The 18,119-nt window shown below is 52.4% G+C and overlaps 1 protein-coding gene across 1 annotated transcript in view; it reads left to right on the forward strand.

Moving 5' to 3' along the window:
* LOC108547278 (uncharacterized) overlaps positions 1-18,119 on the forward strand; it is a 295,432-nt gene that overhangs the window by 166,429 nt on the left and 110,884 nt on the right. Inside the window, exon 7 of the mRNA XM_017899726.1 lies at positions 8,598-8,787. Coding sequence (XP_017755215.1) covers positions 8,598-8,787 — 190 coding nt within the window. The remainder of the gene's footprint in view (positions 1-8,597; positions 8,788-18,119) is intronic.

The raw sequence follows: 18,119 nt of genomic DNA on the forward strand, positions 1-18,119 counted from the left end.
GGAGGAGGAGGAGGAGGAGGAGGAGGAGGAGGAGGCTGAGAATCGGAGGAGGAAGAGGGTCTCGCGGTCGAATCCCGTGCACCGGCTTTATTACCCGCAGATAAAGGTTAACGAGTCGGATGTATTAGGCTGTTTCGTCGCATTCGTAAACCCGGCTGTACGTTCCATGGACCAGTAGACGAACGCGGTGCGGGTTTAGCCCTTTCGCTGAAGACCGTAAACTCTCCGCCGCGATTCGCCAGGTGTCTCCGTTTTAGCGGCTCTTATTACGTGCCACGGTAGGCGATGTCATATTTAAGTGCGCGTAATTCCGCTGGCTCTTGAAGATTCTCTTAGCCGGTTCGACGAACGAACTCCGGCTGCCGGAAGATAAACGAGAGTCGTTCCGGCGGAAAGCTTCGGGCGGCGGAGGTTTTCCAAATCAGCGCGCCGCCTGTTAAGGGAACGTTACCTTTCCGCGTAGACGGCCCTGATAACAAAGGGAAAACCTGTTAATACCCTCGTCGCGGAACGGGCACGGTTATGCGTCAGACGGAATGAAACGGAATGGTAACGGATCATATCCCTCCTCGTCTCGCGGATTCTTCGATTTTCCACGTACGAGGTGCCAACGGGGGGGATCGTAAAGTATCGCAAGGGGATGTTAAGACGCGACGCGTTATTCGACATCTTACCTTGTCTTTGCGCGCATTCCGAGAACCCCCGATGAACCTTACGGACTCGAATGGAGAATCCCGCGAAAGCCCACGAACTTTACCACCGGGTAATTCGCAGAACGCTTTCCACAGGCATCGATAGCTCCCCGTTAGGCGTGCCCCCTCATAACCCCGCTCCGCGCCTACGAGAATATTTTGCCGCTTTACATTCGCGCGCCGCCTTCTCCCAGACTGTCGATAACGCGAAATTTTATGGCGGCCCGTATAGAACGCGTGACTTCTCCCCCGCGACTATGCCAAAGTCCTGTCTGACATTTTTAAGAAATTCCTCACCGTCTTACCTGGGCCCCTATCCCTCTCCCTATCCGTCGTTTTCTTGCCGTCGCTCCCGGCTGACATTATGCTAACCAGACTGCAACCCCTCGATATTTCGAGGCTTCGACGCTTCTCGTGATCTACGAGCTCGCTACCCTCTCCACCCCTTGCCGCTTTTTCGCTTGTTAACGTGTTCCTCGCGTAGACGAGCACCGACTCTCGTTCGCCAACTCGCGCTCCCTCTGGGAGTATTCGGGAAATCGAATCGAAAGCGGCTTTGGCAGTTTCGATTTGTTATTTCTAACCCAGAACCGGCTGTTTTTCTTCCTCGCCCCGTCCACCGGCCAATGTTTGTCGATCGATACCTGGCCGCACACGAGTACACACGCGGAACTCTCGCAGACACTGTCCGGACCTCGCCGGATTAATCTTTTCCGCGTTCACGAATTTCCCGTCGTCCCCGTTCCAGAGTGCTCTGCCGCCATCGCGCCATCTTCTTCCCGGTGTCTTCCGCTTTCTCACGGGCCACGGGACCGGTAATCCAAGGGTTAACATCTCGATATCGAGCGAAACTTCCGGCAACGGTATATGATTTATTTTGAGGGATTCGGTGCTCAGACGTGTTCCTGTCATGCGCGTGGCATATTTCAGCGTTATTTCGACGACGGAAATTCGATACGCGCCGTCGCGTCGTCTGGACAGCGAAATCGGAGCGATCGTCGCCCGTCGACGTCGGTTTATCGAAAATTTATTCGTCCCACCGACATGTGACTGGCTCTCGCTTTGAAGAGAACCGACAGCCAACGAGCATCGTCACTGTTGACAAATGAAAGTTACTCGATATTGCGCCAATAAAATTCTACCCGCCCAATAAATGCCCAGTCCCTTCAAACAGCGACGCGTGCGCGCGCGCGAGCGCTCCAAGAAACTCGGTTCATCGAAAGCCACTTGGTCGTCGTGATTTTTATTTTTAAAACCACCCTCCCGACGAATAACTATTATCGCGTCGTTTTCCATACGTTCGTCGTGATTTGGAGCTTTTCGTTGGAATACCCGCGAATATAATATCGTTTGGCGAAGAAATTTCTGGTTGAACCTCGACGGCGAACCGTGCAATTACGTCGTAAAATACGCTTTCGACGCGACGGACGAGACGCGTAAAGCTGTCGCGGGTGAAATTCGCGAAGATGCCGGAAAGTTGGTGCGAAACGAGCTCGCGAACGGAACATCGCTGTGTTCCTGGACCGGAAGGTTTTACGTCGCGGCGGTAAAAGGCCAGGCGAATCCCCAGGTGCATTCATATTTCTCTAGGCTACGCGGCTACGGAACTGCGCGCGCAAATAACTCTTCCGACAAGTTTCCGCGAACTTGCGAACGCTTGTTCGCCGGTTCTGGGGCGGCGCGAGTATTTACATACTCGTCTGCGGCTGCGATGCGCCTTTTCTCGTCGTAGCCGCCTCGTCGAATCGTCGATCTTCCGACGACCATTAGCAGCTTCCGGGGGAACAGTGCAACTTTGGCGGTTATCCCAGTTGCTCGATCGAAATCGATCCTCGCGATCTACCAGTCGAGGTTGGATTTCCCAACCGTGTATAATGAAACGCGATTGTCTTTTTTCCCAAAGATTGCGCCGACTTGGTGGTACTCGATAATAAGTTCGGTGGAAGCTCGATAGTGGCGGGTTTACGAGCCAGAAAATTAAGTTTGCCGGCGATGGCGGTCTACCAGACCAGATTCGGATTGAAGAGCAACGCGATAAGGCGACGAATATTTCCATCAGACGTGGCCGAGAGGACGATCGGTCGTCGGGGATGGTCTTGGAGCAGAGACACCCTCTGGAAGGTAGCGGCAATCAAACTTTTTCGTAACACAAATCAGATTTCCACGGTTGCTCGCGCGTGGTCGGATCACCTCCGCTCTCCGCCATTTCCTTTCCCGATCGTTGTCGTCGCCTGCTTGAATATTTATGGCCGCTCCAGCCAGACGAGTCACGGATTCCCGCCGAGGTGGATCCTCCGCTGTCCTGCCGTTAATACGTCGAACGAATCGGGACAATATTCGAAAATTACGCGTGTAACGCGGCGTGAAACGAACCGATCGCGTACCCCCGAAGACAACCCCCGTGGATCTTCCCGTGGACTCCGAAGGCGTAACTATATTTCACAGCCCTCGCGGGATTACTTTTCCGCGAATCTCTCCCCCCCCCCCGTCCTTTAAACGAATCGGGACAATATTCGAAAATTACGCGTGTAACGCGGCGTGAAACGAACCGATCGCGTACCCCCGAAGACAACCCCCGTGGATCTTCCCGTGGACTCCGAAGGCGTAACTATATTTCACAGCCCTCGCGGGATTACTTTTCCGCGAATCCCCCCCCCCCGTCCTTTTCCTTCCCCGCGTTGTTTCATCTCGCTGGTCCGTTCCGGTCCCAGCTCTCTACTTTTTCTCCATGGCCGATAAATACGCGGCTTTTTTCATTGCACTTGCCACGAGCCGGCACATCGTCCCTGCCTATCCACCCTGCCTGCACCGACATTCGCTGCAACCAACCCCGTGCTGCGCGCCGCTGATGGACGAGGAGCCGCGCTCATCCCCCTTCTATATACATCAATTTGGCGAGTTCGCGTACGTATATACACGTAGGCGCGTATCGAAGGGAGCCTGGCTGATATTTTCCCTACCTCCTTCTCTTCCTCCCTCGCACCCCGTCGATTTCGCCTTCCCTCGGCCGACGCTCCTTTCTGTTTCGTTCTTATCAATTCGAGCGTAATGTGTCTGCAGGATGAAACGCATCGCGTTGCGCCGGGATCACAAAGAGCCGGCTCTCGCCGCTCAAGGACCGTCAAGGGGTTCGGTCCATCTGTAGCCCGCAATTTCCGCCTTTGCCCGCTCGCTGCCTTCTCGCTTCGTTTTTCTTTCGCTCGCGTCACCGCCTCATCCCGAGGCCCCGTCCTTATCGTCGGCTTTATCGGCGAATACCGCAGCCGGAGTTATCGCGATTCTCACCCCCCGCGAGCCACGTATCGCTCGCACTCCTCTAGGTCCGCGCTCTCCGCGCCCGAGCTTCGACCCTCTGCGACGTTTACGCGCGAGAGAATTCCCCGCAGTCCCGACACGGCGGGAATAATTATTCGCGAGGAGAAGAATATGGAACCGGAGGTACTTGGCGTCGAAACATTGGGAACGGCTGGTAAGTTTACGAGGGACGGCAGAGGGATGGAGTATACGCCTGTCGGTTTGTTACGCACGCGAGAAAACGGCGGAAGCAATTCAATCAGTGCTGGTAGCTGCGAGCAGCTGAGACATCCTTTCCCTTTCTCTCCACGTGCCTCCACCCTCATCGTTTCCCGGCATCCCGTATGATTTACGACACGGGAACCAGCACGTACGACCATGTAAGTTAAACGGTGCGTCCGTTTTCTCCGTTTCTCGCGGATTTAGCGTGCAATTCCGCGCGGAAAAAGTGCATCTGGAATGGGCACCGCGTTTCCTGGAAACTAGGGGCGTGTTTCGTTACCGTATAGCTCGCCTGATTTCCTCCTCCTCTCTCGCTGCGCTTCATTTTTACCGCGTTAACGTTAGCGCGTAACAGCGAGGAATCGAGGAATCGAGGAATCGTTTACACCCTATTTCGATCGCGATTTTATTTCGCACGATTGATTCGCTCGCGTGGTGTTTCGTGGATCGTGTTCGCGTGGAAAGCGCCGAGAATTTTGACACTGTTCGCGTGGAAAACTATCGATTGGAATTGGTCGAGTGGGTGGTGGGCGGGAGGGGTGCTAAAGGAAGGGTCTCCTCTTGATTATCTTGAACGGTCGAAACGCGGATGCAGATGGAAGGGCGCGATAGGAAGAGGAAGCGGAGAAAATGCGAGAGGTCGGTGAATACGTGGACGGGATATTTCACGAATCGATTATGGCAATTCAATCAGGAGCGGGCCTAGAGGTGGGAGGATTCGTCGTTTCGAGGCGGGCATCGGGATGTGGTTTATCCGTACTTCCATCCGCGCCCTCTCGGATGTTCTCCATCCATCTCGCTGGAATTCTCCGTGTTTTCTTTCCGTTTCCGGCCAGTCGAATAGACGAGAGTACGAACAAGTGGCTGGTAAGAGTTAACGGGATCGGCAAGTTTGTCGAAGCGGCGCCGAGTCGATGGGGGATGGAAAATATAATTCGGGCAGAATGTTTTCCAGCCCCGAGAGCAAAAATTCTATACTCGATCTGCCGACGCGTTGAAAGTCGTCCGGGAGAAGAAGAGGAGCTGGAATGCGCTCAATTTCTCGAATCACGAAGCTCCTCGATTACGTTAATCGATTCCTTCCGTCGTCTCGGCTTCGCGTCGCTTTAAAAACGTTGGCACGTAGAAGGCTGGTGTATTCTCGGCGATGTTGGGCGTGGATGCTCGCGTGTGCGCGTCTTTTTAGAAGTTTTTAATTCCTGGCCAGCCGCGTATCAGTGGCGCCGGAGCGGCAGATATGCGACCTTGCTAACGGCCCTCGACGTTTAAAGCGCTTCGCGCCATAATTTCCTTGATTAAGCCGAGATACGTGGCGAGTTGCCAAGGAGGGTGGCGGAGGAGGGTGGCCGAGGGCGCGAGTGTCCGCTCGCTCGTAAATAACATCGCGAATTAAGCGTGTAATTTCCGTGCGAATTACGAGCTAGCCCCCCCTTTGCTCCTCGATACTTTCGTCGCGATATAAAAGGGCGGCGGAGCGAGGAGGGGTGGGAGGCAGTGGAACGGAGGGAAAATTTACGAGACGCGAGGCCCTGACGGACCCCGTCAACGTCGGACACGGTCAGCGACGCATGATCGATGTCCCTGCGATCGGATTACGCGCGAACATTTATAAAGCGTTCGCCGTTTTAACGCCAGTTACCCCGTTCGCTTCGTCAGCACTGAGGAATCAGCCCGCGGCATCCCTACTCTCGCGAGAACACTCGTTTGGTCGTGAAACAAGACGCTCATTTCCGCGTAAAAACCCTAGCCACGGTCCGCTTACTCGTGCGAGACAAATATTCCTTGGGGGGTAGTTTAAAGGTAGCCATTGCTCTTACGAAGAAATAAATTTCCCGGCGAGTAAGTAGCCGGTCGTTGCTCCTCTCGCTCGCGATATCGTTGCCGATGGTCGATTATAGAGACGCGGGAAAATGACCTTTCGTCGAAGATTGAAAAGACGCGAGCACCGGTACCGCATCTGTTCCTCGTGATTGATGCGTAGATTGCGTTTGCGCGTTGCGCACCTGCGTCCTCCGGCTCCGCCGTTTCGTTTTCGCTGTTCTCGAAACGCGCTACAGCCGATGAAAGAAGCGACCGATTTTTTCCTCTCTCGAAAGGGGAAACCTCCGCGTCCGCTCGAGCGTGACGCTCTTTTTCTAATAAAATTCCCTCGGAAAACTGGAAGCGGTGTTACCCCGTTGTACCCCGTGCACTCGACGCGGAATAGCTTCGGGTTGTACGGAACGACACGCGATATTCGTCGGAATTTTCCGCCGTTCGAGCCAAAGTCGTATCACTGGCAACAGGTTCATAAATGCTAATGAACCGAGCGAATCGTTCTCCATTCTTTCATCGCGATATCCCTCCCTGTTATTAATTTGTCAAGCACGAGTCACGATCGTCTCGTTACCGCTGCGAACGGCAACTCTCCTATTCCGACAGACTAAATATTAAGAGATTTAATTAAGTAGACTCCGCGAGGAGAGAGAGAGAGAGAGAGAGAGAGAGAGAGAGAGAGAGAGAGACGGAAAAGTGACGCGTGGACGGGACTACTTCCTCCAAAGTACGTTTCCTCGATCATACTGTTGACTCCGACGTCTGGCTGTCGCAAAGTATCCAAAGTTTCCCTCCAATCGAAACTTACTTTCCTCGTTTAAATATTTGACCGAGTAAAATAAGTTTGCCGCGTGCTCTCGTCTCCTCGACGAGCAATCGACGGTCATCCGAGAGCTGTCACCAATTTCCCAACGAGTTTTCTTTCCTTCACCGCAACGCCGATGCGCCCCGTCCCCGTCGAACCGACGGTTCGTTGACGCCTCGATTATCGACGCCGCTATTCCGGCGAATGGCCAGTTGCACGCGTCGTCGAGCGTAGCTGAAAAATCGACGTGGACGAATAAAAAGCGGCAGTAAAAACGGTTTGGAAATCGCTCGGCGAATTCGAGCGGCGCGCCGACTCGTCCGTTCGAGTTCCGCTTCGTAAAATCGGGGCTCGCAACTGACACCGAAGGGGACGGTAAATAATTAAAGCGGGCATAAAAGTCGGAACGATACGCGGATCCCGCGAAGAAGGGGTGAACGACGCGATGATTTTGCGGTCTCACATCGGGGTGGGATCCAATGTCGTCGATTGGCGTGCTTAGAAACGAATAACCTTTATGACAGTCGTTCGATACCTCGTCGAGAATCAATCGTCCTTTGCAAGTCTCCCTGTTCTCCCTGATCCCGTGCAGGAGATAATGGAAGGAAAAAGAAGAAAGATGGAGGGGGAAAAAAATGGGAAAAATAGCGTAATCCACGGTGTAGATCGTAGCAATGGCGGAACGAGTACGGCGACGCTTTTATTCGGACAGCTGCACCGTCGTCCGCTCTGGCGAAAAATTTATCTCCGCGAGCCGAGTGGCTGGAGCTCGGTAACGAATTTTTTACGTCGCGACGTCGTCGCAGCGTATGGTTGCGAGTGGCGTTAAAAAATCATAGGATCCGGCGTGATTGCCGGCGCAAGGGGAGTATCTTGCCGCGATACTATTAGCCTCGGTCCATGAAGAGGCGCGGCAAACGGCGCGGATTATTCGGACGCGTAATGCGGCCGGAAGTCGTGGCCGGTGCTAGGCGGCGGAACGTTGATAACCGGTCCGTGTCCACCCCCGTGTTCACGGTCCTTTCTATTTTTTATGACGCCCCACAGGGCGGTTGCAAATGCTTGCACGCGTACACCGCAACGGCTGCTCTCTGTACGACGGCTGGAGGGTAGGGGGCCGAAGTGAGCGGCGAGAGAGTTGGCTCTCTCGTTGGTATTTCCAATTTCACAGAGCGTGGGTTAACGAGGCCCGAGGGCTGCAGGAGTTAGGGCGACCGAGCCCCTGAAACGTCCTCTGTCCCCGCCAAAAGTGAGCCCTATGGTCCCAGTGTTACACCTCTTCACCCTCTTCCCTCTTCGTCTCGCCGAGGCAGCTTCTGGTGGCGCACCCCTTTAAACGCGGTGCCCTACCGCGCACGGGGTTCCGGCACATTACCTTCGCTGATTACCGGCCCGCCTCGCGGAGTATGTCACCCAGTCACCCTCGAGACACATACCTTCCGCAATCCGACCACCCTTTCCTCTACCGTTCGCTCCTCCGTATCTCCCGGATAGGCATCTCGCGGGAAACCTTCGAGACGAACGAACCAACGACCGCCTGCCGCGGCGACGCTTCTCTCCCGAGATTTAAGCGGATCCTCGATTTCGCAGCGCGTGTCTCGTTTCTCCGTTACCCGCGAATTCCGTCAAAAGTTTACGAGACGCGCGAGGCCGTGAGCGCTGTCGCGGTTTCCACGGAGCGTTACCCCGCGAACTGTATTTTATGCAAACGTCCGGACCGGATCGAGTGTAGCGGTAACTAACACGGTGTGTGGCTTTTGGCATTTCAGAGCAGCCCAAAAGCTAAACCTCTCGTCGAGCCCGCATCGCCGACGTCGCTCGGGCGACGAGAACATCGGCTCCGACGAGCTGCCGATCTTCCCGAATGGATACGCCGCGCTTCTTCTCAAGTCTCCGCCTCCAGCGCCACCGGCTTTGCTGCGAAGGATAGGCGTGAAGGAGCTCACCGGTGTCGGCAAGGTAAGTTTATCTTTCACCTAAATCATCGTGGATTCCTCGCATGCGTTACTGCCGGCGAACGAACCGCCATTCGTCAGCCAGAGGAGGAGGCCGTTTCCATGCCTCGATAGTTTAATCAGAGACAGGAACACGTGTAGTCGGTCGGAGACGCCGGCGAACGAACCGCCATTCGTCAGCCAGAGGAGGCCGTTTCCATGCCTCGATAGTTTAATCAGAGACAGGAACACGTGTAGTCGGTCGGAGGCGGAAAGGCTGCCGACTTCCGACTCGTTCGTCCATCGTTCAGGCCAGATCCGCGTGTACTCGGCCGGGGCGAAATGGCCGCGCAGCGATCCCGAATCCATCGTATTGGATTCCATCGTGGTAGACACGCGACCTTCTCTCTGGCTCTCTCGGGCATCGGAGAGAGACCGCGTGCGCTCGGTCGCACAGAACGTCCAGAGTGCCGCGTGGAAATCTTGGCGAGGGCGCGCGATTTGAAATGCAGATGAGCGTCTCGCGCCGCTATAAGCCGCGGCGGCTCTCCGCCCCGCTCCGCCCCTTCCTCTTCCCGTTCCCGCTCGGATTTTCTTCCATCGCAACGCGTCCTCCTTACCGCGATTACCTGCTCGCTTGAATATTCGCCCACGGGGATGATTCACCCTCGCGCGCCGCTCCGGATGGAACAACCCTGCTATCGAGAGCAACCGAAACCACCCCTTATCCCGCCGATGGAAATTATCACTCGGAATCCCGGGACGAGACGAGACGAGACGAGACGAAACGAAACGAAACGAAATGTCACGTTAACCCAGTTTATTCCCCGGTACCGACGAATCGTTGGAAACTCGCGGCCCGTTGTTCCAGGCTCGTTTCTTCGCCATCGGGAGGTGGGACGAACGAGTGAACGCGGCCCAGAAATTCCAGGAAACCGACGGAACACTGGATAGCAAAAGGGGATGCTCGTTACGCAGCGGGACTCGAGCCCTCGTCGCTCGAATAAGAGCGCACGCGGCTGCGCGCGAGCCGGCGCTGCCTGGATTTGTTGGAAATTAATTCATCAGAAATAAGAGCTTATTGTTTACCAGCCGGTAAAGCTAATTAAAACGGGGTGATGTCGTTGGGCGATCGGGAGACAGGGGCCGAGGGGTGGAAAGAGGGGTGGAGCGCGATGGAACGATCGGCTTTAAAGGACGAGCTAGATTATTTCGCAGGCAGCCGTGTACGCGTCGGCTTCGTGTCTGCTCCTCCTAGGCGAACGAAATTTCCACGGTTGTTTGAGGACGGAGTTTGCTTCGGGGAAGAAAAGTTCCACCCGAGGACTCTGTCGTCGAACGTCATCGCGCGCGTGAATCAATTAAGAGTCTGAGGCGTGCGAATACAGCGAGGAAGAGTTTGAAACAAATTTATTCGGCTGTGGGTTAAATTTCGGAAGATGTCTGTCGACTCTTTGCGCTATCCTCGAATGTTCTCCACGGGGTTCTCTGTGCACCTGTAAGGAAATCACGGTGATGTCGATCCCGCGCTCGATACCGACCACGTTGACTGGCGATTCGCTTTCACCTGTGACACGCGCGATGTAAACCGGCCAAGGCGACGGCGAGTGGAGCGAAATCGGGGGAAATCGAGCGGAAAATGATCGAAGTCGGGATTAGACGGGTAACGTGACAGTGGCACGGCGTTGGAAGGCGAGCTTTGCCCGCGTAATTATCGTTTCTATGAGAGGCGGGGCGGCGTGCGCGCAGCTGTCGAGTCCGGTCGGCCACCTCACAGACAGTCGAATATTTAGTGTCTCTATGAAGGGAGTAATTAAACCGGCCGTTGGCGCGTCGAATACTGGCCAAACGCGGCTTTGCTTTGGCTTTCTGCTCGTTTAGTCGCGAACAGTCTCTGCCGTGGCCGGTAGCCGGATTCTCTCCGCTTCTCTCTCGCATGCGAGCGTTTTACCGGATGCAAGAGACTTTAACGGTGCTCCTTTGCTCGTCAGTCCGTTCGTCCGTCCGTCTGTTCGTGCTATTGCCGTCGGTACTTTCGAGCCACGCTGTCGGCTTCCAATTTGGCTTCCAGCCGATGCGACAAAGCTGTGTTCTGGTTTCATCATTTAAGTACAAACTCCTGTTCCGGCTCGACGACATCATTTGCTCGGCAAATTGTCTCCCCGATCGCGTGCAACCGAACGCGTTCGCCCGCGACGTTTCTTCTTTCTCTCTGACATCCGCCATATTCTTTCCTCCTCTCCTCGTTCGATCGCACGGATAACGTCCGGGAAATGAATTTCGACGGAAAATTAAACCCACGCCGCGTTGCAAATCTATCGACCGAGCTTTAATACGGCCGCCCCACGCTCCTCTTCCGAGGTATCTCTCCTCTTCCGTGTTCGATCGAGGCGATGAAGAGGTCCGGCCGGAGGCCGGGCTCTCAGAAGGCAAACATTCCGATTTCCGGCGAATCTCGATCCAATATGCGACCCGTGTGGCCTCAATCTACGAAAGAAAAACCGTGGCCGGGCAGATTGGGCGGGACGGCCCGGGCGCAGCCGGGGAAGATTCGGCCTGCGAGTCCGACAAACGCAAAGTCAATAATCCATCGGCGGAAGGAAAGGAGAAAGGAGCGTGATTTTTATGGGCTCGTACGATCGTGTATTTTCTCTTTTTCCTTGCCGGGCGAGGAAGAAGGCGAACGTGGCACGGGGTTGGCCGGCGTCGTGAGAGCCGGGCGAAATGAACCGTGATCAGGCCGATGCTCGTGGTTCCCTCCTCTGGAACAAGCGGCAACTCTCTTACGAACCCGATCGCCTCGAAGACAAAGAAACGGGAACGAAGACAAACCCGGGCGCCCGGCTACGTGTGTGGAAACCCTTCTCGCGACGCTCGACTCGCCGGAAAGGAACAACGGGGGTCGGAAATGAATGCCGGGAAATGAAGTTTTAAAGCCGGACGAGTGGAACGCGTTCGCGATCGAGACGATTCGTTTTGCGCGCACGAAAAATACGGCGAGTACTTTTCCAGCTTACTCCTGGCCCGCCTGTCAGGGGATCTAGATAGACGGGTGCAGATTGAAAGGCGTTTTCGCACGAGGCTCTGATAAAGGATACGACGTATTTTCCTCATCGCCGAGAATTGCGCTGTAACGAAAACGTTCCCGTTTCCCCTCCCCTCGCGAACAATTTTTCAATCTACCAGTCGTGCTTCGTTTATACGCGCGCCCGGTGTTCGAGCAGGGAACTTCCATCTTGGCAAAAGTTCGCCGACCAATGCGCTTCGTCCACGGACTATCGTTCCCGATGATCGCGATCGCCTTTGCTCGATCTGCTCGATCCGACGCGTCCCACTTGCCGTACTTTGTTTAACGAAGTTTGTTAACAACGCGCGACGAGCTTCTGGTCGAGTTCGTTCCAATCAAGCGCCGTAATTCGTTTCTCCGTGGGATTATTCGACGCGGAATCGCAATGCCGGATCGAATTTTAGCAACGGAGCGGAGCCCCGATGGAGGAAGGGCGGAATCGCGGCTCGCGATAGGGGAGATAGATTTATGGGGGAGAAAGTGACCGAGGACGCGCGGCGTGGAAAGTTTTCCCGGAAATCATTTCGCTAATTCGAGAGAATCGTGGGGCACGGGGGAACGCGTTGCCGCCAGCCTGGCTAAAAGAAAGTTTTATGGGCTGTTCGATGCGACTCGACTGCCACTTACCGCCCTCGACGTTATTCATTTATTAATAGCTCGTTCGTCGAGGACGACCCCCTGGTACCCCGACAGATTTCTCTTGGACCGTTTATTCGATGGACTCTTAAGCGCGGACCTTGAACGGTGTCGGAAGAAAACGCGGCATCCATCGTGACGGGAAGATCGGTCGATCGCAGTCATTCGACTGAGGACATGCGCAATTTGATCGAGGAAGCTGCTGACCAGGACCCGTCGCGGTCAGTGGTTTAAACCCACGCGTTTGCCAGGGTTTATTGAAATGTCCGGTCTTAGGCTGCCTTTGGGCTCAAGACGAGAGGGTTGCCAGGCGAGGAACCCTCTCCGACCTCGGAATACCTAATGAGGACTTTTGATTTTCCCCGAGCTACGACCCGTGGGTGGAAGCTAGGTTAGGTAAATCCTGCTCAATTGCGCGTACCGTGAGACACGAAGAGACATCGACCACTCTTTCGGCGAACACGTCCTTCCTCTAAGCCGGCAATAATTCCTTAACGAATCCTCTCTCGAGGAACATTTTCCGCGTCGTCGTTGAATTGGTACGAGGAAAAGTGACTTTCCGTCCAGGCTGCAATTCGATTCCACGCGATTCCGCTGTAATAGTCGACGATAACAAACTCACGGGGAACGGGGTTATTTTAATAATGAATTAATCCGAGGGACGTTATAGGCAGCGAGACGACCGACATAGGGGTGTTTGCGGACGGTCCGTAGGGAGCATGGGTACCACGTGGGCCACGTGGTACCCACAGGATAATTGGAGGTCACTGCGGTTTTAGGGACTCCTCCGGTCCCTTCTGAACCGTTCTACGTAAACCCTTACGTACCGGCCAGTATGTACAGCAGTTCGACTGCTAGCATTATCCGGATTCCTGATTCGCTTTGCTGCATAATAATTAAGGATTTTGCGCGTCGCGATGGAGTGTCCTGTTACCGCGCAGGCACAAAGGATCGCTCGGAGGAAACCTGGCTACGATCTTCCGCGGTCGAGCTACCTTTGGTCAGACTGCCTTCCTAACGATCCTCGATGCACGAAAATTTACCACGACAAATACGCTTTGCTTCTCACCGAGTGATAAATAATATCGCGGGACACCCCGAGACCCGTGCAGCGGCAAACGAGCTATCCTCGCAACGTTTGTCCTCGGAATCGCTGGAAAATCTGGCGTGAATTCGCGGAGAACGCGACGAGACGCGAACAAAGGACGCAATAGGAACACGTCGAGGATAATTACGCGCGCTGGCCTTTCGGATGGCCGTTTTTCGACCGACAGAGCGTCGTAGGCGCGATGCAAATATATCTCGCCACGACGACGACCCGTGTGGGCGGAGAAGCGTTTAATTAGCCAACAACGTTTGATCGGGTTTCAACGGAGGTGCAATTAAATCGGTGGACGGACCAGTGACAACGATCAGGAGGATCCGAGCCGAGGAATTATTTCGTCGCTGACCGATGTCCATCCGATTCCTTCTTTCTATAGGTTCCTCGACATTGCGTGAATTCCCCGAGTTCTCTCTCGTTTACCATAGCTCACGCGTGTATACCTGGACATGTACGCTATCGTACGAGAAAACGTGACAGAGACAGTGATTATCACTTTCACTGCCGTCTTGGTCATATGTGACCGGCCACGGTTTCTCCTGTGACGCCATGATGGTCATTAGTGACCGGAGCGCTTGAACTACTTAGACTGCATTGAAACAACATTGAATGAAAATTGACAATTAGTGCATTTTGAATATAACCGCTAATTACATGATACTTTGAAGTAAAAAGTGCCCCATTGAACAATTAAAAATTTTTATTAGAACGTGAAAAAGATATTTGAAGAAATCTTGCGTCTAGCGGTGCATCTGACGTGGCGTCCTAAGTGAAACATATGATTTCGATGTGGCAGTTAAAGGGTTAACTCTTTGTGGCACAGGATTTCAGATAGTAAAATAGACCCATGATGCATAGAAATTTTAGTGCGTTTTAACACTAGGTTTACGAACGCTATCTGCATACCTATTTCTACGGACTCCTGTCAAATTGAACTCCAGGTAAAGGAAACCACGTGACTGTTCTTTTTTTTAACGATTAATTTAATTTAAAATCAATTACGATATTAACAGTCTTAATATAAATTAACTAAATCTGATACTATCGTATAATTGGAGCAACCCATCCATCAAATTGACGGGTTCCGTAAATCTAGTGTTAAATAAAACAAAATTGGTGTAATTTAATTTAATTGAATTTGTTGTAATAGGTGTGGTAGTGGTTGTCATAGAATGTGTGATATGAGTGTGAGGAATGTTTGCGTGGAAGAATGTATGTGTGACGAGTATAACAGAGTCGCGAAGAAACAATCAGTAGGTGAATGACAGTCATTATATATAGACGTTATGTGCGAGAGAGTCCTCGAGAGATTAGATCGCAGTTGGAAACGAATTTATTTTACGAGATTTACTAGTACTTACTACTACTACTTACTAGTTTATCCATTTACTCGCAATAGGGTGGCACTAAAGGGTGGGACACTGTCTCATGTTGATTGTTGTCAACACAAGCGAATACGTTTATAACGTTTGTCGAAGGTATTACCAACTGCTTTACGTAGTTAATATAAACCTATGCGCATGTAGCTGTTGCAATATTTCGAAGTGAGACTAAAAATGTCTCGATGCATCGAGAAGATGGGGTACTTTTAATCCCAGCGTGCCCCAAAGAGTTAACCCAGGCCTCTCTTTTCCTCTTACATCAAGGACTTGATTAATCGACTCGCGATCGATCACGCTTCTTACTTTAACAGTCGATGAATGATCAAGGACGAAATATATGACGTGTCTCGGTGCTCGTTAGCTGCTTCGCCTACGATATTGTAGGAGCCTCATGGTAAGGAAATCGGGCAAACACGAGTGTCGCGAGAGGCGTGGTTTGGATTAGGACTCGATGTAAACATCGTCAGGCTCGGACAGGCTCGTAGTTAATTTTCGCGGATATTTCCTGTCTCAGTTGCGTGTTATTCTTCGCCGCGTTCGGACGGAATGTTTCGACGTGTGACCGACTCTGCCGTTGATCATGGCACGTGGCATCGGAACTTGAATCCTAGAGCAAGGTGTTAAGACGGACTGGGTGAGTTCAGTATCACGTTCACTAATACTAATATCATTGCGGTGTCGAAACATTGAAAGAACGCTATTGCATGTCAAGTTTCCTCTATTTTCGTATTTATTAACCCTTTGCACTCGACGATTTTTTCGTAACACAAAAATAGTAACTCGAAGACCTTCTGTCATAAAGTCGAGGATATTTTTAAAACGGTAAATAAGAAATCGTATGCAAATTAACGCTTTAATGACCGCACGTTTACGCAGTCAAACGTTGCTAGTGGCCGGCAATATTTTTGAAGAAATAATTTTAAAAAACTCTATTCAAAATTCACGAAACAATACAACATGTGCGAACATACGCATAAATAAAAAAACAATAACAATTTAATATTTTTCCTTTGTGTTATAATTATTAATTATTAACCCTTTGCACTCGACGACTTTTGCCTAGAGAAGAGTAGAAATTCAAAGATTCTCTACTAAAAAACTGACAATACTTTTTCGAGCAGTAAATATAGAATTGTATAATAATAGAATTGTAGAATTATTTGACTTCGATACTTTGCACACTGTTACATTGCATTAAATTTGATATGTTAATTAATATCGATCTTGCGAATTTTATGAAATGGTGACTGAAGCTCACCTCTCGAGTGCAAAGGGTTAATCAGGCTTAGTATCACACACATGTGCGAGCGGCCATTAAAGTGTTAAAACATAGAATTATTTGACTTCGATATTCCACGCATCGTTTGGTAATTTTAAATTTGATATAGTAATTAACATCGATCTTTAGAATCTGATAAAATGGCGACTGAGAATCGCCTCTCGAGTGCAAAGGGTTAACTCCGTTGAAAATCACGTTGACTATCGTGGCTGACTATGTGCGAACTTATCTACTTGACGGCGCGTCGATATCCACTTTTACTTGCTACGAGAATTCCGTTTCCACCTTCGGGGAAAATTATCCTACACGCGTGACACATTTTCAATTTTTATTTTTCTCTACTCTAACGCGCGGAATATTCGCGAAACGCGATATTTTTCAGTAGCCAGGTATCCCGGTTTATCGGACGGAAATGTTGAAAAATGCCTGAAAAAGGTGGAAAGCGAATACGTGCGCGTTCAGAGTCGGTGAGAACCGAGGCTCAGTAGGTTGGTAACGCATCGTGACACGATTCGCCTGCCTCGCCTGTAATTAAAATTACGAAACAAAAGGTGACTCGGGGCGTGCGTGCGGGCGCGCGAAAGGCCTAGATTCGCGTTCGGAAAACGAAACGTTTGCACGCGTTTCATCGGGGTCCGCCTTGGACGTGGCCTGTGCTGAAGGCTGAACACGCCGGTAGAAGCGTTTCAAAACGAATTCTCGTTTAATTCAACTCGGCCCGGCCGAGAAACCGCGCGCATTCTCCCGCGGGCTGCGGCGCGTTAAACAAACCAATTAATAATTACCACCGTGCCGGCTGCTCGTTCTTTCGCCGCGCGTTTCCCCGCTGTCGTATGAAAAACGAGGGGAATAATTCTGGGACAGGCTCGTTTACGCGTCGCGTATCATCAAGCTCTGAGAACGTTAGCGAACCTCGACGCGTCGATTCGAAATGATAGCGACTGAAGAATGCTCGACAGCCGTGCGTTATTTACGAGCTTGCACGCGTACCTTTCGTCCTCGTTCATTATGGATGATGTATCACCGTGATCGCGAAAGCTGCATTCGAATAGAATTTCGTATTCGATCGCGTCTATCGCGTTGTCTAGTCACGAACGTATCGGCTTTACCATCAAGCCATACCCCCCACCACCCTCGACTTTTTCCTTAGTTTCCTTTTCCCTAATTGCTCGGAGGAAATGCACGGCGTGTTCGCGATCGTCGATACAGCTCGGCTCGCGTCGATGGACGAAGTTTCGCGATGCGCTTCCCGTTGGAATTTTCCTGATCGCCTGTAAACTGGATTTCCTGCCGGCGCCGCGCCGCGTACCGTAAAATACGTGAAAGCAGTTAGAAGTGCGAGGGTTGGTGCTCGGGGTAACGCGCGGAGGGTTAGACGCTGTTTTATTCAGGATATCGCGCACCTGTCTTCGACGAGTTTACACGTGGCCAGGGTCGGTAATTTCGGGCAGTGGCGTGCTAGGTTGAAAGAGCGCGGCGCGCATTAGCACTTTTACCGCGTGAATTTATTCGAAATTTCATGGCGGCGCGAGCCAAGGGACGCCGGAAGACGCTTTTACGAGGCCGTGAATTTATCAGGAAGGTCCGGGGGCGGGTTGCGGGGCAACGGGGCGGCAGGATGATGGAAGACACCGGTGTCGGACGTGGACCGCGTGTGTTCCACGCCGCTCGTCCGCGGACGTTAGTTTTGACAGGCTAATCCGTAAAGGAGCGCGCTCGCGTGACGAGCATCCGAATTATTTGCCCGGCCAAGTGTATATTTTTACGGAAGCTGCTCGTCCGCCGTGTGCCACTCGCCGCCTGTCAGAAGCCACCGCCAACTAACCACGCTGCTTGCCCGTTTCCGAGCCGAACTCGCGACGCGTCCGCAAGCGATCGCGACTTTTTTTTC

Source organism: Eufriesea mexicana, unplaced genomic scaffold (genome assembly GCF_001483705.2).
Source record: "Eufriesea mexicana isolate 0111107269 unplaced genomic scaffold, ASM148370v2 scaffold967, whole genome shotgun sequence".
In the NCBI taxonomy this organism is placed as follows: domain Eukaryota; kingdom Metazoa; phylum Arthropoda; class Insecta; order Hymenoptera; family Apidae; genus Eufriesea; species Eufriesea mexicana.